At 35.3% G+C, this 27,237-nt stretch overlaps 1 protein-coding gene across 5 annotated transcripts in view; it reads left to right on the top strand.

Annotated features, from left to right (window-relative positions):
• The window catches only part of PPFIA1 (PTPRF interacting protein alpha 1), a 59,255-nt gene extending 34,632 nt beyond the window's left edge, over nucleotides 1-24,623 (top strand). Inside the window, exons 18-32 of one of the 5 annotated variants that reach the window (XM_080592862.1) lie at nucleotides 1,647-1,676; nucleotides 2,430-2,581; nucleotides 3,199-3,371; nucleotides 6,603-6,696; nucleotides 12,030-12,111; nucleotides 12,225-12,425; nucleotides 13,214-13,276; nucleotides 13,786-13,812; nucleotides 15,472-15,647; nucleotides 15,725-15,822; nucleotides 17,488-17,663; nucleotides 18,083-18,151; nucleotides 20,665-20,830; nucleotides 22,082-22,152; nucleotides 23,153-24,623. In XM_080592862.1, coding sequence (XP_080448988.1) covers nucleotides 1,647-1,676; nucleotides 2,430-2,581; nucleotides 3,199-3,371; nucleotides 6,603-6,696; nucleotides 12,030-12,111; nucleotides 12,225-12,425; nucleotides 13,214-13,276; nucleotides 13,786-13,812; nucleotides 15,472-15,647; nucleotides 15,725-15,822; nucleotides 17,488-17,663; nucleotides 18,083-18,151; nucleotides 20,665-20,830; nucleotides 22,082-22,140 — 1,566 coding nt within the window. In that variant the 3' untranslated portion in view covers nucleotides 22,141-22,152; nucleotides 23,153-24,623. The remainder of the gene's footprint in view (nucleotides 1-1,646; nucleotides 1,677-2,429; nucleotides 2,582-3,198; nucleotides 3,372-6,602; nucleotides 6,697-12,029; nucleotides 12,112-12,224; nucleotides 12,426-13,213; nucleotides 13,277-13,785; nucleotides 13,813-15,471; nucleotides 15,648-15,724; nucleotides 15,823-17,487; nucleotides 17,664-18,082; nucleotides 18,152-20,664; nucleotides 20,831-22,081; nucleotides 22,153-23,152) is intronic. The other 4 variants (XM_080592858.1, XM_080592860.1, XM_080592859.1 and 1 more) reach the window with 4 other exon arrangements.
• Nucleotides 24,624-27,237: the final 2,614 nt, after the last annotated feature.

The raw sequence follows: 27,237 nt of genomic DNA, 5'->3' as shown, positions 1-27,237 counted from the left end.
GTGTCTTATTCTAGCCTATTAAGACACACAGATAAAAGAAATACTTTAGACCTAGTAGCTGACTTAGGGGCAGCTTGTGTTCAGGAGCTCAGTGAGTAGAAAGATGGATTCATTCTTTTGACTTTCCTACAACTGCTTAGGAAGATTAATCCTTCTAGCAGATCCTTTATGCATGTAAATCAACCTGTAAAAACAAGATACAAGTTTTTCACCTTTTTGTTTAAATAATGTTAGGCAAACCTCGATTCTTTTAATATATGGAATATGCTTCACTAAGAAGTGTCTTGGATACAAGTATTTTTTTGTTTTATATATGTAAGTTTGTGTCCAGACTTGCATATGTATTTGAAGACTGTACTTAAGAGTTGTGCACGTAACACCATACTTACTCTGTTATTGACTTGGATTGCTGCACTTGCATCATGCCTCTACTGTAACAGTCAGTAGGCGAGGAATGCTATCCAACCCTGTAGCAGCAGACAGACTGCAAGAGACTGATGCACGTAATTTAGGTCTCTAATAGGCGTGTTTAAAGACAAGCATTTCTGCCACCTACTTTTTTGCCAGCTTTTAAAAATCCAGCTTTTTAAAATGAATGCATGCGGATACCGAAAGGTTTAGTAGTCATATATCCAGAGCCAAGCACAGCTTCCTTTTATAGAAACTAACAAACTTCAAGAGGTTGAGTGCTTTACACTAGCTTTTCACAGTAAAAAGTAGTTGAGGTAACTAATTCCTAAGTACTTCTCTTACAGAAAAATCATGTAAGGAAAAAAAAAATAAGTTAAATAGCCATTTTCATGAAAACTAGATCAGAACAATGTTTTATCTTAAAATATATTATTTTGAAGTACTTTGTAGCCAAATACAATTACAACTATTAAACAAATAATCTAAATTTTTTGTCTGTATCAGCCTGAATAACTTGTTTACATAACCCAAGGTTGCTATCTTGGTCTGTGTGCTGGGAGAGGTGAGAAGTACCCCAAAAGTGAGATACAGTGCTTCTGGAGTGGGTGGAGGACTAACTAAAACTGGCGGTAGACTCTGGGTCAAACTTTCCACATCAAACTTTTTTTGAAGATAATTGTTACTATATAGAAATGACCTATTGTTGGCACTCTGTCTTTCGCAGTTACTGAATTATGTCTGCTGCTTATGCTATGTAGCATAACTGCAGAAGTGGCTAAGGTGTTGCATGTAACTAATGCAGGCAAGGTATTACACTTGGTCTGCTTTGCTAGTGTGTAGTTTGTTGTTCATGGGGAGTCCTAGAGAAATGACTGGAAATCCTTTCCTGTTTTAAAAGCAATGCCTCATGCCTCCATATGCTTTATTGTTTTTCTCGTTAAAGATAACGCGTTTTGTGTTATACTTCTGCGTATATGTTATATATACCTAGGTAACCAAGTATAAATCTTGATTAATCAAGTATAAATTTTGATTTTTTTCTTCCTTTTCCATCTTCAGGCATATATTTAAGTAGTCTGATTTGAAGAGTACTTCATACTCTCTCTGTGCCCTTGCTGTAATTTTGTTTAAATTCTCCCTAATGTATTTTGCCTGTGGTAGTTGTTTCAGTTTGTGCTACAGTTTACAATAAATATTGCTTTTCCAAATTTCTATCTTTTGCACGCATCTGTCAGCCTAGTGATTTAAGGAAGCACCGTAGAAAGGTAAAATCTTTAGTTTATCTACTGATGTTCCCTTTCATCTCCTTCCCTGTTCCCCAGCATTTGCAGGTTAACCAAATAATAAAGATAAATTATATAAATTTTAATATTAAACATAAGACAGTTTAGCTTAATGGAAGTGTGGATTTGTTCTTTTTTTTTGTGATGGTGTGTGGGGTACTTCTGTGTTGCGTTCTGTCTGTAATCGATATCCTGCAATCTTCACAAAATAGTATTTAATTTCAAAGATCTGTTAGTGCATGCGGGAATAAATCTTTAATTTTTGTTATTCAGACTTTGAGATAAGCTATGGTCACAAATGTGTAGAAACTGGCTTCATAGAAGTGGTAATTTTGTTGTCTAAATAAGTAACAATGTGAAATGAGATGTCATCTTTTCCCAGGACTTTTTGGTTTTCTATATTTGCACTTATTTAAATAACTGAAGTAAGATATGTTAGTCTCATGGAGCTGATGACATTGCTTTAGTTCTTAGATCTGAGAGTCAATACAAGATGGCTACTACTTGCTCATTTCACTAGCTAAGATTGAAATTTAGCAGTTTGTCAGTGAAAGTAACAAAATTAAGAAGAAAGTCAAACAAAATCCAGGCAACTGCAGAATGGTAAGGTCAAGAGTAATCTCTTAAGATGACAATCACTGATTTTCCTTTTAATGTTTTTGTGTGGCGCCAATACTGCTTTTGTGTTTTTAGCGTATTTCAGCTAACACCAAGTTTTCATTTGTTTTCCGTTAGTCTCCAGCTTCTAGAGAAGAGGTACGAGATGATAAAACCACAATAAAATGTGAAACATCCCCGCCTTCTTCACCTCGATCTTTGCGTTTGGACAGAGTCCAAAAAGGAGCTTTGCATACAGTGAGCCATGAAGATATCAGGGACATAAGAAAGTAAGTGGCTATGAATAAGAGTCAAACCTAGTAGTAACATAGTTGTTATTTCACATTATCAAAATAAAATTTTAAAACTGCAAGGCTGTTCAGCCTATAGGGTTTTAATTTCAGAAGGGAAAGATACAGAATTCTTTCTTTCATAAACTGCATCTTAGCTCTGAATAGAGAACCTGAAAAATAATTCTAGTTAGACCCCATAGTTTTAGTTGACGTCTGTTTTCTTCAAAGTGCATAAGTATTTGGGATGGATTCTACTCAAGTAATTTAAAACTTGTGTCTGCATCAATTTCTAAGGAACTTGTTGTCAGCTTTGGCTTCTCTAAATTGCACTTTAAACACTTATTCTTATTTCTTGAAATAAGAATTGACTTAATACTGCTTACTATAATATATATAAATACTCTTATCTTTTCCTTTCTTCCCTGTTTTTCTCTATTTAGTGACATGCATTTTAGTAGATACATTTTTTCTCATGAGACTCCTTAAAAGCTGAAATCAGATGATATTAGTGAATGAGCTTCTGATAACTCACATGGGAACAAGTTGTCTTTTGCTGTTTTGACACTGAGTTTGTTGTACGCAAATTAGTTTGATTCTTTTTTTTAATTGTGAAGTTCAACAGGCTCGCAAGATGGACAAACAAGTAATCCTAGTAGCAGCAATAGTAGCCAAGATTCCCTTCATAAAGCCCCCAAAAAGAAGGGGATCAAATCCTCTATTGGACGCTTGTTTGGTAAGAAAGAAAAGGGACGACCTGGACAAACAAGCAAGGAAACATTAGGACAAGGTTGGTTTGCCTTTTTTTAGCATAATAAATGTAATGAAAAACTGAACTTTAAGGTTTATGTATCAGTATATGCATGTTTATGCTTCATTATTTGATGCTGATGCACAGAATGTTTTTTCAAACCAGGCATATCAAATCTTCTCATAGGTACTTCTATGAAATCTGTATTCACGTTCAGCAAGTCGGGTATCTTTTCATTGTTTTTTTCTATGAAAGCATATTTATTCCTATATGATTTTTATATACTTCATGTTGCTCTTTGAATGTTTGACTATGATTGACATTTATGTAGCCTTCATAATAACATATCTTTACAGTGTAATTAGTGCAGGAAACGCTATCTTGTTCTGCATTTCCAGGACTGCAGTTGTTTCAAAACCTTCTTGCAAAAAACCTTATTGCAAATTTATTTCCTATTCATATAATTATAGAAAACTGAGCTTTTAGAGCTTAAAATTAATCTTTAGGGTTTTGGCTTGTTTATGTTAAGGAGGTTTGATACTGACTTGGAGAGGATCATTATTACCATCATTCGCTTCATTTTTTTAACGTTATGTTCTGGAGGATCTTTTCATATGTTGTTGGCATCTTGTAGTTGCTACTTTCTGCTGTGTGCTGACCTGTAACAGCTTCCAGCCATTGTATACTCCTTATGGCTGAGCTAAGAAGAACAAGCTAACTCTTACCTGTTGCTTTTATTGCTAGTCTGGTTCTCCAGCAGATAGTACTTAGTCCACGTGATGACCATGAGTTATGTGGGGCCTTTCAGCAAATTCCTAGTTGTCACAAATCTTGCTTAATGACTATGCAACTCACTGCCAACAATCAGCAGCTGAGCTGAGGAAAACCAGTGTCAAGCTATAGTCATAAGATTTTGATAATGTGGAAATAATAAATGGAGTAAAAAAAAATTGGAAGGACAAATAAGTTGTATAATTGTTAGCAACAGCACAATAGTATATAAATCTAGCAAAACCAATACTGTGGAGTATATAAAATAGAAAACTGTTCTGCTTAACAAGGTAACTAAAGATTCTGGGCATTCTTAATAGTAATTCACATTCTCAGATGTGAATCAGAGGAAATCAGATGGTTTTCAAGTTCATTTGCAGCTGTTTGGCAGAGGATGACTTAAACAGTTTATTTCTCAGTAGGCAGGTGGCTGCAGTTATGAAGACCACTAGTGTCTTTATGTTGTAGAGCTAAGACGACACCTTGCTAGCAGGACATATTTTGCAAGTATTGGTATAAATTAGCACAGATATCAGGATGAAATTGCTGTTGCATCCATCTTGATTTTAGTGCCTTTTGGTTTCTTAACTATCACCACTAATAAGCACGTTTCATAAACAAGCAATAACATTTGCGTGACATAAACGAGGCAGGTCATCAGTTACTTGATAGATAAAAATCCTTCTGAAGTAGTGTTAAATGCTCCTTCAGACGTGCATTTGAAAAATTATGGCCAGAACATACTTACCATTGCAGATAATGGAAATTAGTTTGTGCAGTTCCTGTATGTGAACTATCCCAGTATGTGATCGGTCCCATCTTCTAAATGCTTCATCATATACTATTTAGAAAAGGCATTAAGTGTGCCAGGAAGTCTTTAACAAAACAAAACACTTCTGCATTGGAATCGCACAACAAATGTTGTTGAAATACAGGCAATACTAGATGGCTCTCCATCACTATGTATAAGTGATCAGCAAGATGAAATGTAATATTTGGCAAATTATCTCTTTTGCATTTCTTTTGTAAAAGCTCTTTTTTTGTGTGTGAAAGAAGCTTGTTTTGACGTGATTTATTACAGTTTTTTGGATCTGATTTCACCAAAAATGATCTGAAGACTGCTTTAACATCTATCATGGTGTTAGTGTGCATAAAGCTACCACTATAGTCATGTGTGATGAAAAGCTGATTGCAGGCTTCAGCAGTGCCATGCAGTCAGTGGATAACTGCAGCTGATGAAGTTGGGGTAGATTAATTTCCAGGGAGTGCAGTGAAAACCAGTGCGACTAACAGTGCAGTGGCTTTGACTTACTACCAAGAAACAGACATTTTTAGAAAAGCAATATTATTCGTAGCTTGCAAAATACATATATTGGTTACTTCTATTATGTATCATGTATGCTAATGAAATAATCCACTCCTTAAGAATGACAGCATGGCCATTGGTGTTTTTATCAATGTCCTGCTTATTTATAAATAAATATTGTAACCCAGGAGCATGTCTGTTTAAAATGACAAGTCTTTGTCAAGCCAAAAGTGAGAAATACCACAGTTCACCAGTGAGATGACATAATTCCCAAGAGGTGCTTTGGAATACTGTTCTATATACCCTTAGAAGTCTTAGAGTTAACCTTGCTCATACATTTTATAACTTTATTGCTGGTATAACATCTAAAGTTAGTACAAAACAAATCAAATGAAGTTTATTTCAGCCGTATAGCTTCATTTGAGACAGAAAACTGGCAACTTTGACGTAACTGCATTATCCAAATCACCAGTTATACTGTAGTCTACTAGAGATGAATTATGTCTTTTTAATCAATGTGAAAATACTTGCCAGGTCTAGTAAGCATTGCATGATTTCCCTTACAAATATTCCAACCAGTTTGGTACAGTCACTACTTGGAATTTCCAGCAAAGCATTCACATCACATCACTTCCTGGTTTAAATGCTTAGATATGATCGGAGTGTTCTGAGATCAATTTCCAGTAAAAACTCTTTCTCTGAAGGTTTTGCCATCAAGACTGAAGTACAAGCAGGAAAATGTTAAGGAAAAGAGTATTTGCACAGTGTTTTTATTTCTTTTCCTGCCCTTACTCCACCATTCACCACAATCACTGTTATTTCTGTATCTGATCTTCTAGTTGGAATCTAAATTTATACATTTTTGGGGTTTGATATAGTGTCTGAATAATCATATGTTGCCTTACCATTTGGATATGATAACCAAAGGAGTATTAGGCTATGAAGTATGATTATGATAAATGCTTAGACAAAACTCTCAGCCTGTTTTAGCTTTTATGGACCTGACAGGAAAAAAAACGTTCTGCCACTTATATGGAATGAAATTTCCTGATAAAATCAGAGTGTATGTTTCTTATCAGTAATATTACAAATGTTTAAATATTTTTGCTCAGGAAAGCAGTAGTGATGTTTGATCTGTAAGTATGTGGCCAGAATTGAGATGATAGTAAGTGTTTTGTCTTTGTTTTTTGCAGTTGGCATGGCAGAAGCAGATAGTTCCTCTCAGGATGCATTAGGTCTCAGTAAGCTTGGAGGTCAGGCAGAAAAAAACAGGAAAATGCAGAAAAAGTAAGTTATCAAACATTTTTAATTCTCTGTTAAGGTGTTGCTTTGTTTAAAACTGCTTTGTTTTCAGTTTTTTGTTTTCAGGCATTTTTCCCTAGTATGGTGCTGTGGCTATTAAGCTTCTGCAGATTTTTTTTACTAACTTTCAAGAACATGACTGGTAGTATAGTCTTGGTAAGTTTGGAATGATGTTCAGTGATGAACTGGTTCTTATTTAAATGTTATAATAAACTTGGAGATAAGAAGCAGACTCGTATAAAACCCTTCCACAATGTTATATTTAGTACCTGCTTTGGGTTCAACTCATTTGAAAAATTTCCAGTGTTGCAGTGTGAAAGCATGAAATGTTCTCTACAGGCATCCTTCTGAATGTATTTGCTTCTGTATTAGAGCTGCTGATTGTTTGCTCCCTGCCCTCTGCCCAACCCCCACTTCTGTATAAGGTTATCTTGATATTTTTGCTTATTGTAACAGCTGAATTTTTCTACCATATACCCATTTCTTCATTTTTAATAAACTGTGACTCCTTCCTTCCTTTAGGGAAGATCCTTCCTTTTAGATATGCATTTACCTTTTCCTAGTAATGATTTTTTTCAGAATGTGTTCAAGCAAATCTTTGGTTTAAAGTTCACCTTTGAGTTCTACTGCATGTTTTGTTATTCCCAGACTTAGAAGAAGCAAAGACTTGTAAGTGTAGGTGAGAAATAGATACTGCTACTAGTAGAAATCTTGACTTGATACTTATATGGTAATACCGGGAGCACTTGAATTTATGCAAGTAGGATCAGGCATTCTTTGCATTTTTCCACCCAAAGCTGAGCCATATACTTTGTACTTCCGTTGCTTTTATTCTGTCCAGCTGTTATTACTTTTAGTTAAAAAAGCTGATATCAGAAATGTCTTGCTTTTTCACTTTCCTTCTGAAGATTAAAGAATGAATGTTGAAAAGACAGTGTGCTAATAACATCTTTGCAAGAGAGATTTCTCACAGTACCTAAGTTCTATTAGCAAATAAAAATAATGCCTGTTGACTTCACTAATGAAAACCAGCAGTGTGTTAGTTTGAAAAGTCAGAATGGAATGTGGTTTCGTTTGTATAACAAAGCTCAGCTGTTTTTCTTCACTGTTACAGTGAAGGCAGTAATACATTATTATGATCTGATATTTTCCTTTTTCTACAGAACTTTAAAGTTGTATCACGTCTTGCTTGAATAAGTTGTTTAAATCTGGTCATGTCTAAGTAGCAGTACGCCTGTTCTTTGAACAAAATAGATATTTCTCAATACCAGCAACAAATTGTATTCTAGAGTAGAGCAATCTATACTGTCTTTAAAAAATGCAAAAAGAGCAGTTGCAGATAAACCATAGATTTTCTTTGTAAACATATACTGTATTTCAAAAATTTACTACCAGTACATAAAGTATACCTCACGGCTGCCTTGTTTGTTGCTTACAGTGCAACAGTCTGTATTTGACAAATGAAAACTTTTCAGTTTGACTTGCCTAGCTGTTAAATATGGATACATATGAATTCACAGGAAAGTATCTACAATCTAGATACTTCAGTGAAAGTGGATATGAAACAACTGTATTGATGAATATTCTTATAATGTATAGTACTTGTTGCTGAGAGCAGCAACAAAGCTCTTTGAACTTCATGGAGATACAGATCTACCATTTAAATTAAAAATCCTAGGAATATACTTTGATTTGGTTGTTTCAGAATCCTAATAGAATTCTGAAGATAGGAAGCAATATTGGCAAGTGTCAAAGATAGCTTGCTGTGTCTTTGGGATGTCTGTTACTTTTATTTAAAAAAAAAAAAGTTGCTCTGAATTGTACCCTTTGATATTACAGAAGGGAAGGGCTTGAACACGTTCTCAAGAGTGAGTGTTAGCTTATGAAATCCTGTCTTCAGTGGAAAAAAAAAATAGGATTAGGCTGACAAAGAGTTCCATTTACCTGAGTGCTTGAAACAATGACAACTAGTTCTATTTATAGTTGTCTCTTTCTGATCCCTATTTGCCTGCTTATCTTTTTGATTTCTGCATATGCACATAAGCAGGCTGAGGGCAGTATTCAGTGTCTTTGCTAACAAAAGAACTATCTGTAGCTACAGAACTAAGTTAAGACATATTTGTCTTTTTGTACGCCTTTGGGTTCAGTTTAATCTTAGTTTATACTTTTCTTTATTGTTTTCCTTTTGTTTACCATTTGATGTGGTAGTGCAAAATCAGGGTAAGTTTATATTTAATTTGTTAGGATTATCGTGAGATGATAAATCTTGTTTGGATTTTATAGTAATATATGAGAAGTGCTAACTTCTTTCAAAAAAGTCTGTGAGAAGAGAGATTAGATATGTAATTTGTTGTGAAAGTGTGTTGCTGAAATATATCCAATGTCTTGATGCTAGTAATGGACATATTAAATCTTAGTTGGAATTAGTTTTAAAATTTGGGGTTTAAAAGTTGTTTAGGAATTGTTAATAGTCATGGCAAATCAATTTAACTGTAGATGTATTTCTATAAAACTTGCCCTTTGCTTACTAAATGTATGTTGGCTTTAGCGTTTTGTCCACGCTGTTCATCTTAGTGAGCTGTACTATTAACAACTTTTGCAAAATTTGCAACTGTATTTGTGCTTTTCTGTGTACAACACAACAAACTTAATGCTGTGTTTATCAGAAAGGAAGACTACCCTAAGTTTAAGGTAACCCTCCTTAAAAGAAGCTATATAGTGGATGGCATGTGAAACTGGGTGGCATATGAAACTAAACGGGCATGTCAGTTGCAATCTGTTCATAGTCTGATTATGTATTCCTCAAACACAGTGAGTTTCTGGTGAAATCGGAAGGTAACTATTGGAAAAGTGATGTTCTTTGCTGTTGGGGAAAAAAAAGCAAACTGATGCATCACTTGTAAATACCAACAACATCTACATTTGAATCCTTCTCATGAAATGTCTTTGGCTGTCTTGAGTTCTCAGTTTGATTTCCTATCAAAGTGAGTTTTTCTTCCTGTATATGAACAAATTCAGCAGGTAACATTCTACCTCATGAAAGTGTTGCTTTTTGGATCTGTTGAATGATTTCTGCTTAAAGTTATCTTATAACCATAGTTTTATTTGTCATTTTTGCACATTTGCCTCCATCACATAACATTGCCTTCCGGCAACACAACTGTTTTCTGCATATAGCGATACCACCAAGTTTAAAGTTTGCATCGTAACCTCATCTTCTACTTTTGATACATTCTCTCTACTGCTCATCACCAAATCACTTATTGTTTTATGGTTAGCCAAAAGCATGCAGGGAGGCCGATGAAACTACAATTCTCTGAACTACAATGCCCCCAAACAGCTTTTTAAGCTGGGAGAAGGAGAGAGGCACCACTCACATGCCCTCTTACCTTCAGGCTGCTTCAATATATCTGCGCTCCTTTGTCACTGGTGCACCTCCCTCCCTGCATGGGCATGTTACTGTACCAACCCAAAAGGAAGACAAACGCCAATTTTGAAGTTTAACTACTCTGAAAAATCATTGTATTCCTTTCTGGCAAATACAATATTAAGCATTTTATTCTGTTCTTACCAAGCAGTATTTTATGGCATCTTTCTTATTGGAGGATACAAAACAAAAAAAATAAATTACTTAGTAATAAAGTAAAGCAATATGTTTAGGGCTAGTAATTTGTAAGATTAATTTCTGTGCTAACAGGAAATAGCTGATCCTTTATTCTCACTTTAGAAATATACATATTCTTGAAATACATGAATAATAGATATTAGCTTTTAGTCTTTTTTTGTCAGTGAAATCTAGCTGTTGAGCTGCTAATTGCTGAACACTATTTCAATATTATTGGATCTTAAAATGGATCCATTTGGTTACTTATAACCAGCTATATGACAGTTCCTCCCTCCTTCCTCTTTTTCATTCCCGGGTAGCACATCTAATTGGGATGAAGTATTGGAAGGTTCTTCTAGAGTATTAGGAATTGATTAATATGCAGGTGAAGTGCTGTGTATTGATAAAAACAGGTACTAGTATATTTATTACTTCATTGATTATTTGTGATAATTAACCATCAATGTAACATGAGGATCCTAGGTATGCTGACATGTCTAGAAGACTTGAATTTTGTTTTGCATCAACAAAAAAAAGCTACTAGTCTGTGATAACCTCATTTCAAGGTGCCTTGTGTCATGGTTATAAAATGTGTAATTTTTAAATGGTTTATAATCTTAAATCTCCTCAGTGATACAGTTTGGGAGTCAGGGAGATTTTGTTTGTTTTAAAGTGAGAAAATTATAAATACACAAAGATCCTGAATCTGTAGTTTTGCTCCTTGTCTTTTCAATTCTATACTTGCAAGCATGAATAATAATTAAAAAAAAAAAACACACACAAAAAAAAACAGTAAAAACACTGTCCAGTTACATGAAGTTGTTTCTCTAAACTTCTGATGAGTGGAAACTAAACTAAATACAACTGGCTTTCAAAGCCAGCTTAAGTATGCTTTTTTTCCAGACTTTATTCATTATTTTAAAGACAGATGTCTCCAAGCAGCATTGCATGCTATACACGCAACACTAGTTTTTGTCTATTGGCTTCTGAAACATATTTGGAAGCTATTTATAGGGATCTTGTGAGCTTCCATTGTTTCTGTAAGCTGAATTGTCAATATTAAACTTCAGTCTGTTCTGTTTCAGAATAGCAAAGGAAATGGTGTAATCTTAAGGAGGTCAAAGCTGAGTTTCAGTACACAGCCTTTCAGAATTTAATTGCTGAAGTGTGGCTGTCTGAATACAATAGTTATCTGAAGCTATGCCTGAAATTCTGACAGGCTTGCTGTTGCGGAGTGAAGTTTAGCAATTAGTTTCTGTCTTGGTTTCTAGCCTCAACATCTTGATGGATAGTACTATTTTGGTGGCACAGATATCTGATCTACTTGTACGTTTCCACAGGTTTTGAATCTGCATGTTGAAGAAAAATGGCTCCTTTGGTTCAGTCTAACTTGCTGAGCAGAAAATGACAGCAATTGAGAATCCTACTGACAAATAAGTCAGACACCTCCACTTTGTAGTGGCAGCGTTGGCCTGAGTGTCAGTAGCAGCTTCAGACATGGATCATTCTTTTGTTTCCTAGAGGCAAGATCTGGCATCTCTGCCACACAGACATTTCCTGTCTGGTTCAGCTTACATCACTATGTAGTCCTTGTCTATTTTCTGTGCCTGCGTTAGCAGTTAGATCATTATACCTGTATAGCTTTTGATTATAGTGTTTAAATTGACATCTACACTAGTTTCTTTGTTATTAATAAATATTTCTGTTACCATAGACATGAGCTGCTTGAGGAAGCCAGAAGACAAGGCTTACCTTTTGCACAGTGGGATGGACCTACAGTGGTTGTGTGGTTGGAGGTAAGTGGTCCCTCCAGAATAAATGATAATGAATGTACAGATGTTTAAGGAATCTAAGATTTTGGGGCTAGGAGTGTTTTCCAGATCTGATTACTTCCTTTTTTGTATTTCAGCTGTGGGTAGGGATGCCAGCCTGGTATGTGGCTGCTTGCCGAGCAAATGTGAAAAGTGGTGCTATCATGTCAGCCTTGTCTGATACGGAAATACAGCGTGAAATTGGAATTAGTAATCCTCTGCACAGGCTGAAGCTGAGGTTGGCCATTCAAGAGATCATGTCACTAACAAGTCCGTCTGCCCCTCCCACCTCAAGGACGGTAAGGAAAATGATCCAACATTTGACATCTTTTAGGGCCGTGAGAATGCAGAAAAAAAATCTACCATTAAGTATGTAACCAAAAGGATTTGAACCTTAGTATTTAAGAATGTTTCTAACTTTTCTGGAAATTAAATGAAGTAACAACTGCATTTTCATTAAGAGCAGTTTGTATGATTGTAAGTACATAATCCAAAATACCTAAAGTACATGCTATTCTGCTTTTGGCATCAGAAAGATTTATAATACAGATGAGGTATACATGTATGTAGAGAAACTTGTAAAATAGTTGGAGGTCTCTTCAATTCATGAACGCAAGACCATTAATTCCAAACACTGATTCAAACTACATAAAGTAGGAGTCCAACTGTTTCTATGTACTATAGTACATTTAGACACTTCAAGCTAGTATGAATTCCATTGTATGAGTCTGTCTGTTCTACAATGTAAAGTTATTTCTGGGATTCCTGGGATTATGTTCTATACTACAGAGGTGGTTTTTGGGCTAGAGCACAGTCAAGTGTTTGTCCACTAATTACATCAGTGAAAGTTATTTATCACATTCAATTTTATTAATATTTTTGAAGAACACTGATCCATACTAATAGACTTTTATTCTATGCCATCTCGTTAGATAGATATACCTATACTTAAAGACTTCAGAAACCATTGCTTTTGCCCATGCCTGCTCCTTATGTGTACCAATTGCTTATATGTTCTGCAACCTTTCCTCTTTGTTACTGCTTTCCTTTCATTGGATGTGATTGGTTCACTGTGGGGTCATGTTAGACCACGGGAAATGTCTGGGTAACACATGAAGAAATGGAAAATCTTACAGCCACACAACAAACGGTTAGTTTACGGTGTTGCCACTTCTGTTCCTTAGAGTGCTTTTCTCACTTTTTGAACTACCGAATCAAGGATCATTTGGTCTTTCTATCTTTTCTAAAAATTAATGCATTAAAGTTCTGTGTTATGGCTGCTTCTAATCATTAACCTTGTAACCTGCATCTTGACATTTTTTTTCAGAAGGGTAAAAACAACTTTGATAAGACTAAAAAAATTAAATCAATTCCCTAATCTGAAAAAGGGAACTCTGATTTCCTTTAACTAATGGGCAAATTGATTTATTTGTGCAGAAATTTCTTCTCTCTGGGAAAAGTTAATCAGTAGATGGGTTTTCCAAATTCTTATGGAAGAATTGGTGTCTTGTATAATTTTCACAATGCATGATGCTTGCACTATGTAGATTTTTCTGTATGCAGTAGACTTAGAGTTTGCAGTGCATCTTTAACTTTGATCTCATTACTAAACTTAAGTACTAATACATGTGTTCTTTTGCTTTTCTAACCACGTAACAGGAAGATGAGGAGGGAAGCTGGGCTCAGGTTGGAAACTTTAATATTATAGATCATATGTAAACTGTCATAATTACAGCATGAAAACAATCTTTTGTTATTTGTTTTAGTGACTCTTGGTGTGGCTTGGACTGGGAGAAGGGGGAACTACATGTTTATGGAGTACATACTTAGGAGACACTTAGGTTACTTAGAAGCTTTAATGTTTTCTAGTGCTTCCAAGATTTGGTGGTTAATTGTGGAAAATTTGTGAAATGCTTTGTTACGTTGTGTATCCCAAGAGTTATGCATAAGCTTTTTTTGATAGGCCTGTTAGGGGAAGAATATTCAGAAGGCTTCGTTATCATTAGCTCTCCAAAATATTTGTTCTCAAGCTTATGAATGTCCAAAATGAAATTGCTTATTCTTAACGAGCATTGTAGTATTCTATGTATTTAACATACTAGATGAAATTAAAATAATTTAATGATGTAAAGACTGGAATATTTTGGTGGGGGATGGCTCTTTGGGAAGCCAGAAGTCCTGCAAGAATATCAGTTGTGCAGAAAGTGTCTGCTCAGCCTGGCCACCATCACAGGTGTACTGCATACTGAGCCTAGATAGATAAGTAGATTTCTGTGTACTAATTCTTTAATCCTCCTTGATTGTTTTCCCTTAGAGTGGTGACAAATCCTAATTGTATTTTCGGGATTGAGATAGTTCAGTATTTTATACGGAGATGTAAACAAAACTTGGGATTTCCCTGTGACCAGTATCTTTGGATGGTATAGTCTCTTCTCGCTTGGCCGCCCTCCAGCTTAAACCTGTTTAAGTCCCATTAACTAATTCTCAAATACTCATTTGCAGATTGTCAATGATAGCTTGCCTTCCTATTACAAGAATAGCATGCTCTTTCAGTCAGCTATCTAGTGATGGCTTGAAGAAATGCATTTCTATGTGCCCTTGCCTCTTTCTAGAAGATGCTGTCTTTACTCTAGAGAAGAAATACAACTTTAGACTTACACAGTGAAAATGAATTATTACCCTTGATTTTTGAAAAAAGAGAGCTGTTAAATTTTGTTGCTTAAGGAGTGATTGGATGCATAGTTATAAGTTCTCTTTTTAGAAATTTCCTACAAAAAAAAATAGTTGGTGATTTACAGTTCAGACATGCAGGGAGAGGGAAGGAAGGCTTTTTTGGTTAAGGGCTAGCAGTTACAATTCTTGGTTCTACAATAGTGAGCTTTTGTCACTTATGACTGGGATAAGTTTCTGAAAACGGTTAAGAGTATGAACCCACTGCAGTTATTTTTTAGATGTCTTGTATTTTTGTGCTTAAAAAAAATCTCTTAAATTTTCAAGAGATAACAGTATTTTCAGCATCTTAACAAAATAAAATTCTTTGGCTCTTGCTACCTAAAACAGTATAGCTTAGTCTTTTATGATTTTATTAGATTTTATTTTTTTCATTCTCTTTAACATGAAATACGTTAGGGCAATTTTTTTACTGATCTGATACGAACTTGTTTTTCTTCCTGAGGGTGACTTCTTCAAAGACATATACATACTATTTGATATTTTTGATTTGCTTATCTTTACAGGCTGAAAGTTCCATAGGCATTGTTTTATCTTTTCCTTTAAAATCTATTATCTAAAAAAACCTTTTTATTTCTCATTTTAATAAGCTTATTACTTAATTTTTAAAAACAGACCTTAGCATATGGTGATATGAACCATGAGTGGATTGGCAATGAATGGCTCCCAAGTCTGGGGCTCCCTCAATATCGCAGCTATTTCATGGAATGTCTTGTTGATGCTCGAATGCTGGATCATTTAACTAAAAAAGATCTACGTGGACAACTTAAAATGGTGGACAGCTTTCACAGGTAAATAGGCTTAATATGGAGACCAGACTTACAGAAAATATTTGTTACCTCTAAACGTCTTTTTCTTTTCTAAACAGAAACAGTTTTCAGTGTGGAATTATGTGCCTACGAAGACTGAACTATGATCGAAAAGAACTTGAAAGAAAAAGAGAAGAAAGTCAAGCTGAAATTAAAGGTTAAAGATTTTGCCTTAACCTCAGTCTGAATCCTACGTCTTTTCACTGGTCTATCTCAAAAATGTGTTTAAAATAAAAAGAGCATTGGAGGGAGAAATTACAAAATATCTGTGTTAAACAGGAGAGATCTGGATGCAGGCCCTGAATGGTGAATCAGGGAATACATCATTAATTCATTAACTCATGCAGGGAGATGCTACAAATTTAGGCATTTTTTAAACTTAATGCTCTGAAGTTTGAACCACAACTAAACATTTTAGGGACGATGAGAATTTTTTGATTTTTTTTTCTGTGTTGACTTAACTTTTCACTTACATAACTTCATTGTTGCTTGTGGTTGGTAATTTTTATTAACTAACGCTTTATCAAAAAAAAAAAAATCCAGGTGACTTAAGTGTTTATATTTTGACATTCATGGTGAGTGTTAAACAAGAGAGGAGGCACTGAAGAAAAAGAGTGGGAATTGAAAGCATTTTCCAAAACTTCACCTGATATTGGGCAGGGAAGTAAATTTATAGAAGTGTTTTCTGACATCTGAGACTGAAACTTTAGGGTTATCACACATGAGATTTTGCTTGGAAGACTCTATGCCCTTTCTTCGTCTTTCCTCTTAAAGTGTTCATACCTTTTGGTTGTTGTCTTAATGAACTGATTGCACCTGGAAATGTTCCCAGGAATTGCAACTAACTGGCATGAAACAAGCTTGTGTGGAGGCTGATAAGCTTTTTTAGCCTCCTTAAATGGTATAGCTTCATCCATTTCGTATAGGGAGCTGCTTCTGTAACATTTAACTCTTGAATTGCTCCTCAGAATTGTTTGGGAAGAATGCTTACTGACACAAATCAGAAATGGCATGTTTCAGGATTATAACAGTTCACTTGTGTTCCTGTATAGTGTAAAAACAAAAAAACACCTACTAATAAGAACATAATTTTTGTTTGAATATTTTTATTGAAAAAGTGTTTGCTACTTTATAGATGAGCTTATATTGATCTTTGAACTGTTACTGTATGAAATGCCTTCAAGCAAACTTCAAATACGTTTACTTTCCACTTTATGATTGCAGAAAATTGTAGTAGTGTACATAAGCCTATATTACTGAATTGAATGTTGTCAGAACTAAAAGGTAGATAAAAATTATAAAACACTATAGTAAAGCTTTCTGTTCAAGTTCAGTAGGAATTGTATCAAACTGTTAACAGGATTTTTCTCTTGAGTAGGAAAAAAACACAAAATATTTAGTCTCTTGTGAGTAACAAGCCCGTAAGAATGACAGTGTACAATAAAAGATCTTGGACAATTCCCATCTGCATGAACAGTATTCCCTGCTTCACTTGCCTCAAAACTAGCATGACAGGAAACCCTCTCTGTAGGCAGAGAGGAGATTGAGCAAGAACCAGTACTTATGGCTGCAACGAAAACTGCTGTATGGAAAGGATCCAACACAAAGTGTTTGGGGTGTAAGTGTGGAGTTTTGTTTCCAATTCAGACTATCTCATGCACCCCAAAATTGCAGGGGCAGATTAGTTCATGATGTTAAATGTTAAATTACAGAATTCTTTGAGGGCTACTGTTTAGCAGGATACAGATCAAGAAAGGACTTTTTTTTTTTTTTCAGAAAGGTTACATTATATAAACAGGAAACTTTTTTCTTTGCTTCCTAGATGTCCTTGTCTGGAGCAATGAGAGAATGATTCGTTGGGTATTGTCCATTGGTCTTAAGGAATATGCGAATAACCTTGTAGAGAGTGGAGTTCATGGTGCACTTGTGGCCTTAGATGAAACATTTGATTACAATGCATTAGCTCTCCTATTACAAATACCCACTCAGAACACACAGGTAAGGAAAAATCACTTTTATGGTTGATGGTTAAGATTGGAAGTGACTATTTCTCAGATAAGTGAGAAAAACATATAACTGTGCTTTACTTAGTATTTTCTGCTTAGTAACTTCTAGATATTAAATCTGCTTGAACAAAGAATATTGCTGATATCTTTTCCTCATAGCCCATCTTCACATTAGTGTAAAACTTACCTTTTTTTTTCTAGTTTTTATTCTGAAATAACTCAATTTGAGCAAGAAATAAACTTCCATGTCATAAGAGACAGTTAAAATGTTGTAACTTCACAAATACTTAGAATGTTCATTAATCTGATTGGAAGGTCTTAAACGATTTGGGTTATATTACATATCAAAATTAATACAGATTCACTAACTTTTTAGTATTAATTCTGTTTCTTTCGTACTGTAAACTTTAGGCTCGTGCTGTTCTGGAGAGGGAATTTAATAACCTTCTTGTTATGGGCACTGACAGAAGACTTGATGAAGTAAGTTACGTGAGCTGTCGATCTGTCCTGTGGTCCTAGGAACTTTATCAGAACTGTGAAGTGAAAGAATTTAGCTTGACCCTAGTTAAGCTATTGACAGAATTGTGACAGAAATCGTAACTTGAAACTCCTTATGAATTTCTGAATACGGCAGTGTTGTGTGTTTAGGTAAAATAATTCCGAATGTGAAAGTGTGAGGTGACATACCAGTTCTGTAGCTCATATGGTTAATGTCTACTAGCAGCACACTTTTGGCTGAATCACTTTTCCTTCTAAAACGTGCGAAAATCAGTAACTAGTGTTGCATATGAATGAAGTATACTTGATAAAGCCACTGTATAGTTTATTTAAATCCTTTGTTATAACAAACAGTATTTCAAATAATTTTGAGAGTATTTCATAAAAGCTTGCCTTATTATTTGTTAATACTGGTATAGAATGACCACCAGAAATATATGTTCATCAAAGTATTTTTTATCAAGTAATCTGTGATTTTTCCGGTGTATAAACTTCATTCAAACATAGCAAATAGAAAGCTGTAACAAACTAGGTGTGAGACTCTGCACTAGCATGGCCTGACAAGTACTATGTGCGGTTCTGAACACCATGATATAAAGACATAAAACTATTAAGAGAGAATCTAAAGGAAGGCAACAAAGATGAAAGGGTCTAGAGGGCAAGATGTATGAGAAGCAGCTGAGGTTCCTCAGTTTCTTCAGCCTAGGAGAGAGGAGACTGAGGGGAGGCCTCATGGCGGCCTGCAGCTCCCTCATGAGGGGAGCGGAGGGGCAGGCGCTGAGCTCTGCTCTCTGGGGATAGCGACAGGAACTGAGGGAATGCCGTGGAGCTGCCACTAGGAAGTTTCTTCACTGAGAGGGTGGTTGGGCACTGGAACAGGCTCTCCAGGGAAGTGGTCACAGCAGCGAGTCTGCCAGAGTTCAAGAAGTGTTTGGACAACGCTCTCATCCATATGGTTTGATTATTTTTTTTTTTGGGGGGGGTGGTCCTGTACGTTGGACTCTATGATCCTTGTGGGTCCCTTCCAACTCAAGATGTAGTATGGTTTTGTGACTTTTGTAGTCCCTGTGAACTTGTAGCATAAAGGAGTGCATTAAATCTTTAACCATTTAAGTTACTCTGTGATGTAATTCAGTGAACAGTTGCAAGCTAGTATTACTTTGACAAGTGAGTCTGAACTCTGTACTACCTCTTCTTTTGTGCTAATGGGAATTTTTGTGGTAGTACATATAGGAGGAACTGATTCAGATTATGACTAAGATAGCAAAATAGCTAACGTGGTTAACCAGATCAGGAAACAACTCCATGATACATGAGAAACATTTATGCTAGTATTTGGAAGAGGATAGAGGATGTGTGAGAGTGTTGGCGTAAACTGCTTTTGGATCTACCAAGTGAAGTGTGCACCAGTACATTGAGAAAGGAGGTTGCTGTGACAGGTCTTGATTTGTTTTGCCTTCTTCTTTTGCCTAATAGACTTGTTTCATCCCTTTTGTGGTGCATCCTGACAGCTGTTCTTAGTATGTATCTGTACTAAGGTTTTAATAATGTCAAGAGAAAGCAGCTTGATAGTTTTCTAAGTTACTTTTTCTGTAGTGATGCAAGAGAAGGAGCTTTGAGGGAACAGGTGTTCTGCTCTGTTCTGGCTCTGAGCATCATGAAGATCTCTACAAATAATGCAGATGCTTGTCTCCGAATTTTAATTCTAAAAGGGGACAAATTTTATGTAAAATAACAGTAAAAGGGTAGAATTGTTTCTAAAAGTGAAGCTGGCAAATGTAGGTGCACAGTGGATATTGAGTATTAACATTCATTGCAAAAGATGTCTTTGGAAGCAGGATTTAAACTGTGGTATTTAAGGTGTAGTGTTATATTTCTGAAAGACACAGATGTATGATTGGAAGAGAATGCAGTTGGGTAATTACAAGATAAGTACTCCCAAGTGCTTAAGCAAAACACTGAACAGCAATAAAGTATTTACTACATTTATGTCTTTTTCTCCTCACTATCATCCTAACATTTCTTGTAATTTGTAATGTGAGATGTATCATCATTCCTGTAAGACAGAATTTAAAGTTAAAAAAAATTGTTCAGCTTAAGCCTCTGTGTCAGTGTTCCCAAAGCAGCTTCTATGATCTGCTTCACTCCTCATATCACTCACTTATTCTTAGATGATATGACACTTACAGATTACCTCAAATTATGAAGTAAAAAGATCTGAAGTACAAAAAGTTTTGTGCACAAGAATTTCCATAGTTACTACACGTGAATTTACATGCACATGAATTTCCATAGTTACTGAGGTAACATGCCTACACTCCAGCAAATGAGCACATATTGTTGAAAACAGAGACCTCTGCAGCTACTAGAGCTGAACTGTTCTGGAAACTAAGTCTTTCAGTCATGGCATATTTACTTACATTGCCAGTAATCCTTTTAATGTCAGTAACAATCCTGATGTTTTGAATTGCTAATGATGTTTATCAATTTAACAGGATGATGATAAGAGCTTTAGGCGAGCACCTTCATGGAGAAAGAAGTTTAGACCAAAGGACATAAGAGGTTTAGCTGCTGGATCAGCAGAGACTCTTCCTGCAAATTTCAGAGTTACAACCTCAATGTCTTCACCCTCTATGCAGCCAAAGAAGATGCAGATTGATGGTATTGACTTTGTATTACTTTAAGCATGGTGCACTTTTTTTTTGCTTGAAATTACAGAGAAATTAAGTTCCAATTGCCTCTTGCTCCGTAAAAGCATCTGCCTTGTGCATGATTGTATATGTAACACTGTTTAACTGTTGGGTGCTTTATAATTCCAGGGAACTGTACTAGATAGGGAGTTACTTTTTGCTTCATTGGAGTAACAAAATGAGAATTATATTTAAAATTTTTTATTAAGCTAGGGAAACAAAATGGTATTTTAATAGAAGTCTTGTAATAACGTGCACAATTTCCAATTAGTAGCAATTAGACCGATGTAAGTCCCACTTCTGAAATGCAGAAAAATACATTCAGCAAATGGTATAAATAAACACACTCAGATAATTTTGCGAATATCAAAACTAGAGTAAAATGTGCATTTTTCTTACAGTGGTCACAACTATTGAGTGTGTTTGAAACCGATGTTTCATTCAGTTCTTAGAATGACGTACGTGTATTGGTGCATATACATGGGTATAAATATGGGTACCCCCATATTTAAAAGGAAAAAAACATCTTAACCCCCCTTCAAAAAAAAAAAAAGGAAAGAAAAAACACCACAAAAACCCTTGGAAATGAAAGTTGATCAAGTGAGGCATGAAGTATCTTGTCAGTCTTAAAGCAGTCTCCTGGGTACCAGGAGAATAAAATTCCACTCATTTATTTATTTATTTATTTTTTTACAAACTACAAGTAAAAATGAATAGGAAGCGCATTTAATTAGAATAGGCAGGGTGAGAATTTGTTCATAATCCCAGTTGTCTCAAGTTCTGGAAAGTATATTTGAGTAAAGCTCAAAGAAGCAACCTTTTCACCTTATATGACTGTCTAAAATGTGAATTGCTATATATATATTTTAAATATTTTCACTAGCACAAAATATATTCCAGAATTTGTGTGAAAAAAAAAAGTTAAATATTTTGTGTGTAAAAGCCCTTCTTTTTTTTACCTTATTAAAATATATATAAAATAGAAAATAAATTACTTTTGACAGTTTGTGCACTAGTTCACGTGCAGGTTTTTTAGGAAACTTTTTGTTAGCCACTGAAACTAGAAGTGGTTAATGTATAAACTGTACAATAAATTCATCTTTTCTAACTTGTAACCTTAGACTTGAGTGAGCATAATAGCTATAGTCACACTGCTGTGATGTTTTTTGAAAACTAACATGCATGCTGTGTTCTGCATGTCTTCCCATGCTTCTTGGAATAGGCAGTGTATCAGGAACACAAAGATTGGATTCTGCTACAGTAAGGACCTACTCCTGTTAAAGCCTTCTCCTGGTGAGTAAAGTGGATAGGTATAATAGTAAAGCAGTTATTTATGTAGTAAAATGTCAGGTGTTTTAACAGAATGAATTTACATGCTTACAAAATCCTTTTTAGTTTACAGGGTAGATTGTTATATTCAAAATCCACAGCTTTTCTTACAAAGATGACTGAGTTTTGGTATTTACTTCTGTAAGTTATTGTATTTGAAGTGTTTTTTTTTTAAACAGCCTCAAAAAGGACACATACTAAACTATGTAGAAAGTGTTGAAATCAAAAGTTGGATGAAACAACTAGTGAAAGTGGGGAGAAGGGATAAAACTAAATTAGGGACATAAAGGAAAGAAAATAGCATGTGTCATTGCAGTTCAGATTATTTTACATTCTTTAATTTTTATTATCTTTGGTTTTTAAGGGTTAACCGCATAGCTTTCCAGTCCTTGGATTTTTCCATACCATTGTGATTACTTAGTTTTGTTGGATTTAGCTACCTGAAGTCTAAAATTTGGGTAGCTGTGGAGCAGTGCCAATAATAAAAGACAGCTTGATAACACAAGGGTATTTAACATATGTTAATATACTTTTCTTCAAATCCTCAATTTTTTCACATACACAAGTTTTAGTTCTAAAGAGTTCTCATATATAAAAGATTAATGAGGGAAACTTATCACAACTCAGAACGCGTGGATCTGTCAGTTAAGGGGCCATCTTGAAATCCTTTTAGTTTAAAACATCGAAATTTTGAGTATTTCCCCCCACACACCTGCCACTACTTATCCTTGCTGTTTCAGAGTTTTCTGTAGTCAGATGACCTAGGATGAAAATCTAGGAAGTGAAAATACGTGACTTCATGTGCTTTACTTTGTACCTGAAAATTCAAGAAGGCAATAAAACTGTATACATTATGGCATGGCAATAATTTGATGCATGACTGCTACATGACTGAGTTGTTTGTGAGGAACTTGGAAGGAAATCTGTTTTAAGAAATTGCTAATGGATTTTTTTTTTTTTACAGTTTACCCACACTATTTCTACCGGTGATATGCAGCATTTTGAACATTTGGAAACCGTAACCTGTTAATACTTGTTAAATGGACACTTTGAGATATTTTATTACAGAGTTTTTAATTAGCAAATAAATTCATGAGTACTATAGAGAAAATATTTTAGAATCTAAATGTTTCTTATATTTATGTGACTTCTCATTTATATAGTTACTTACTTTTTTCTGTTTCTATTCAGTCTACAAATCAAATCATTGCTGATTTTTATTCTAATTTTAGTCTTTCCAACTGAATGTACTGTAATGCTTGTATGTATATGTCCCTATAAATAATATAGGGTTTTTGTAAATTATGCGGTTACTGTAATTATCATTGTTTTTTAATAATGAAACTGAAGGTGAAAAGGATTTTAATACCTTTGTACAAGTATCATGACACCAAGCAGTATATATTTCGTCTTTTGGAAATGTTAGCTAGACCTGAAAACAAGTCCAGCTTTTTTTCAGACAAGTATATGTTGTTATAGAAGGTATGGTACATATTTGTTCTTCTTTTTGGAACTGTACCTTTCCACAAAGAGGAATTGTCAAGCAGTGGAAATCTGTCTTTAATTAAAATATAACTTGTTTTAAAAGCTGGGAAGAACTAGAACATAATGGAACACATTTTAGAAGTGATTGACTCGGTCATAACTCTGTCTCTGCTGTATTTGTATAGCATATCTTCACAGTGACTGAAAACAAGCCATAAGCCAAGAACGGTTTTTCCTTAACTGAAGAGGATAGACTTCGTAATAATTCCTGGTCTTAATCCACAGGCCACAGAGAGAGTTTTTGTCCTAGGTCTTTTTGACTGAAAACACTTGTGGAAAGATGCTGGTAAAACTAGTTTTAATGGACCAATTATGAAGCACTGCAGTCTCATGTCAAATGACTAGCGAAAGATGAAGGTACAATGTGCTGAAAACTGAAGCAGTGCAGCTCCTAATAAAGGCCTTACTTTTCTTATGTAAGTCATCTTTTGTGTTTTGTAAACTTGTTCTAAAGAGTTGTCTGGACTTCAATTTGGATGGTTGTAGCCATTTTGGACTGTATGAGTAGAAAAATGTATCTGACACTTGTAAATGGCACATTAAAAAGCCAGCAAGAATCCGTTCAGATGGTGCATTATTTATTATGCAACAATATATATAGCATGTCTTTTTTCTTATTGTTTTCCACTTTTAACTTGCTTGTAAAACAATTTCATTGTTACTGTTCTGTTTTTCTATTAATCTTTTGTGTATTTTCAGATTATGTAACAATATGTACAGTCTACTTTTGAACTATTTTTATCACAGTATTATTTATTGCTTTCTTTCAATAAAGTACTGATGCATTTTCCACTGCCAATAAAACACTATTGAAAAGCTAAAATCAAATTGTATGCAGGCAGATACTTTTGTGGTGAGTGGATATTTGTCAATAAAGCATCTTAACGATTCTTTGCTGCCCTGTAGGTCTTGTTTCAAATGATAATTTTGCTCTTCTCAAGTGGAGAAACATTACATTAGAAGTGACGTTTTCTTCAGTTGTTCAAGTTCATGTCATCAGTTTTTGAACAACAATTTTCAGAAGAAAAATGCTTTATTGCCTACTTCTAGTAGTTTGAGCTATGGTTTACTTCCCCCCCACAACAGAAACTATCATACAACAGTAGTGTATTTTGATCCATGTGAAGAAGATTGAAGTGCTGTTCTATATAGTAGCTTTGTTAATAAAATGATGTTGACAGTAGTGATATTTGGGGAGAAACATAGGAGTCTAGGGAACTAGTGAGAAATTGGGTCATAATAGGACTGCTTATTTCAATTTAAATATATTGTAAAGTATTTCTTGTGTAGGTGAGAAGACGAGTAAACTTGCTGAGTCATTGAAGCATATTTCATCATGTCCTCTAGATCCACAGCAGGATGTGGAATGCACGGAATGGAGAGATAGCGTGATCAATGCTTTAAACGTTCAATAATCCATCTTTGTCTAGCTTTTCTATATATGTCACTGATAATTTGCAGTCTCTTTTATATTCTCAAAAAAAATCTATATAGAAAAGGTTAAAATGAAACTGCAGAAGGAAATGTTGACTCACTGTTAGCTGAACTTCATCATTTAGGAAAAAAATCACATCTCTGGTAGCTGATGTGATGGTAGGCGTTCAAAGTCATGTATTGTTGCTTCTCAAAAGTGAGAACAATGTGGTTTAGACTTGTAAAATGTGAAAAGAAAATAAGGTTATTACTGTAAGGCTGTAAAACCCTGACTTATGGAATAATACAATCAACGTGAGAGCTAGAATAAATGAGTGAAATAGAAAAAGTTTTTTCACAAAATAGTAAAACTGTTGGCTTCTTCCTGAGTTACACAGCAAAGCTATCACCATCCCTGAGAAACTTCTGTTTTCAATAACTCCCCCACTCCTCCCACCCCCAAGGAAAAACGTTACAAGTGTATGTGTAAAAGGCACATGGATAAGTTATAGTCATCTTTATTTAAAGCTTGGTTAAATGCAATTTTCTGTAAAATGACAAATGTCTTTAAAGGCTTCAGTTGTAAAGTGCTGTGAAAATGTTAGTATGTGTTTTGAAATGTGAGAACTCTTTTTATCTGTAATAAAGAGATGATAGAATTATTTGAGAACTTTACACTTCCAATTTTTGCATGTTTAGAGGGCAGGTAATCTAAGAAGAGATGTTAGGAGGAAGGTGAAGCTTTAAGCTATGCAGAATTAGAGGACAAGAAGTTGCTTTTGTGATGTCTTATGGATAGTAGTGATTTATCATGCCAGAACTTGAAGTGGGGTGCACGTGAAGTGATTCAAAGCAGCGTTTGTGCGTGGCCTATACCTACCTGGTCTTGAGAGGAATTTGTCCTGCTGTTGTCTTCTCTAAAAGAGCATGGCCACTGCTATGAAACTTGCTGGAGCTAAGTGCACTAAGGAGTCGGGGGGGGGGGGGGGGGGGGAACGACACGACAAGTAATTTTCAGTTACTTAAACACAGATAACAGTGTTGAAGTATTATTACACTCATTCTTCAGTGTTTAAAGAGGTAGTTAAAGGATATTTTGGTTGCAATTCAGGAACTCTGTTGCCTTCAGCTGGGAAGCTTTTTCTTTTCTGGCATTTATTCTGAATAATTTGCTGGTATTATTCTGTTTATTTGGGAGTCGTTTTATTGCACTAGTCGTTTTTGCACAAATGGCAATTAGTCTAATTAAGGTAGCAGCACTGTGTACTTCTATGGCATATAGGAACAGATAGATGAAATTTTATAAAAAAGAGGTTGATATTCCTATCTGTAATCAGGATCGATGAATACTCTGAAAAGGCTTAGGAAGAGTAACAGAAATAATAGGGAGAGGATCCAGGTTCTCTGAGTCTGCTTTCTGCTCTAGCAGACATCTGTTTAAGTTTAGCCTAATTTTTAATATGCCATATATTTTAAGTCTAGAGTAACTTATATTTCTTACTGGAAAAACTAAGCCCCTTTATACAGTGAACGGGTACATCTGACTACATGTGACGAGGTAGTTCTCTTGCTCCAGCTGGCAGCTGGTAAGTCATGTGTTTGCCTCCAAAACTTTTAGAAACTGGCCTGGCTTTTTTCATATTATCACCCTTCATTATGGTTGCAGTTTATGTATATTTTTCCCCTAGAAATATTCCTTCGACCTTTTCCTACCTCCCAAAGATTACAACCCGTGACAGCTGTTACCCTGTCGGTAACATCACCTAGGACTTGACCTTTTAAAACCCGAGGTGGGCATTGGTTTGTTCGTTTTCCGAGTAATTCAGCTATTTTCCGTTTAATTCAGCCCCCTTGTCAGCAGTCACATGCCATCGTGCTAAGGCGAGGGGAAACCCCTCAGGACCTTCCCTCACCATTTCCAAGACATGGCGCAAAAGCGAGTACAGTAAAGAAAATAAAAGGCGTGTTCGGAACGATACAAAACGCGGCGTACAGCCTCTTAAAAGGCCTGGCGGGGCATCGCAGCAGCCCTTTCCCTGCCGCTGCCCTTTCGGAGGCCGGGCCGGGAGCCGCGGCGGTGCCAGCCGGGCC

This window comes from Anser brachyrhynchus (genome assembly GCF_964034855.1).
Source record: "Anser brachyrhynchus genome assembly, chromosome: 5".
Classification (NCBI taxonomy): Eukaryota; Metazoa; Chordata; class Aves; order Anseriformes; family Anatidae; genus Anser; species Anser brachyrhynchus.
The sequence above is the reverse complement of the archived record's forward strand: the minus strand, read 5'-3'. Positions and strand labels throughout refer to the sequence as shown.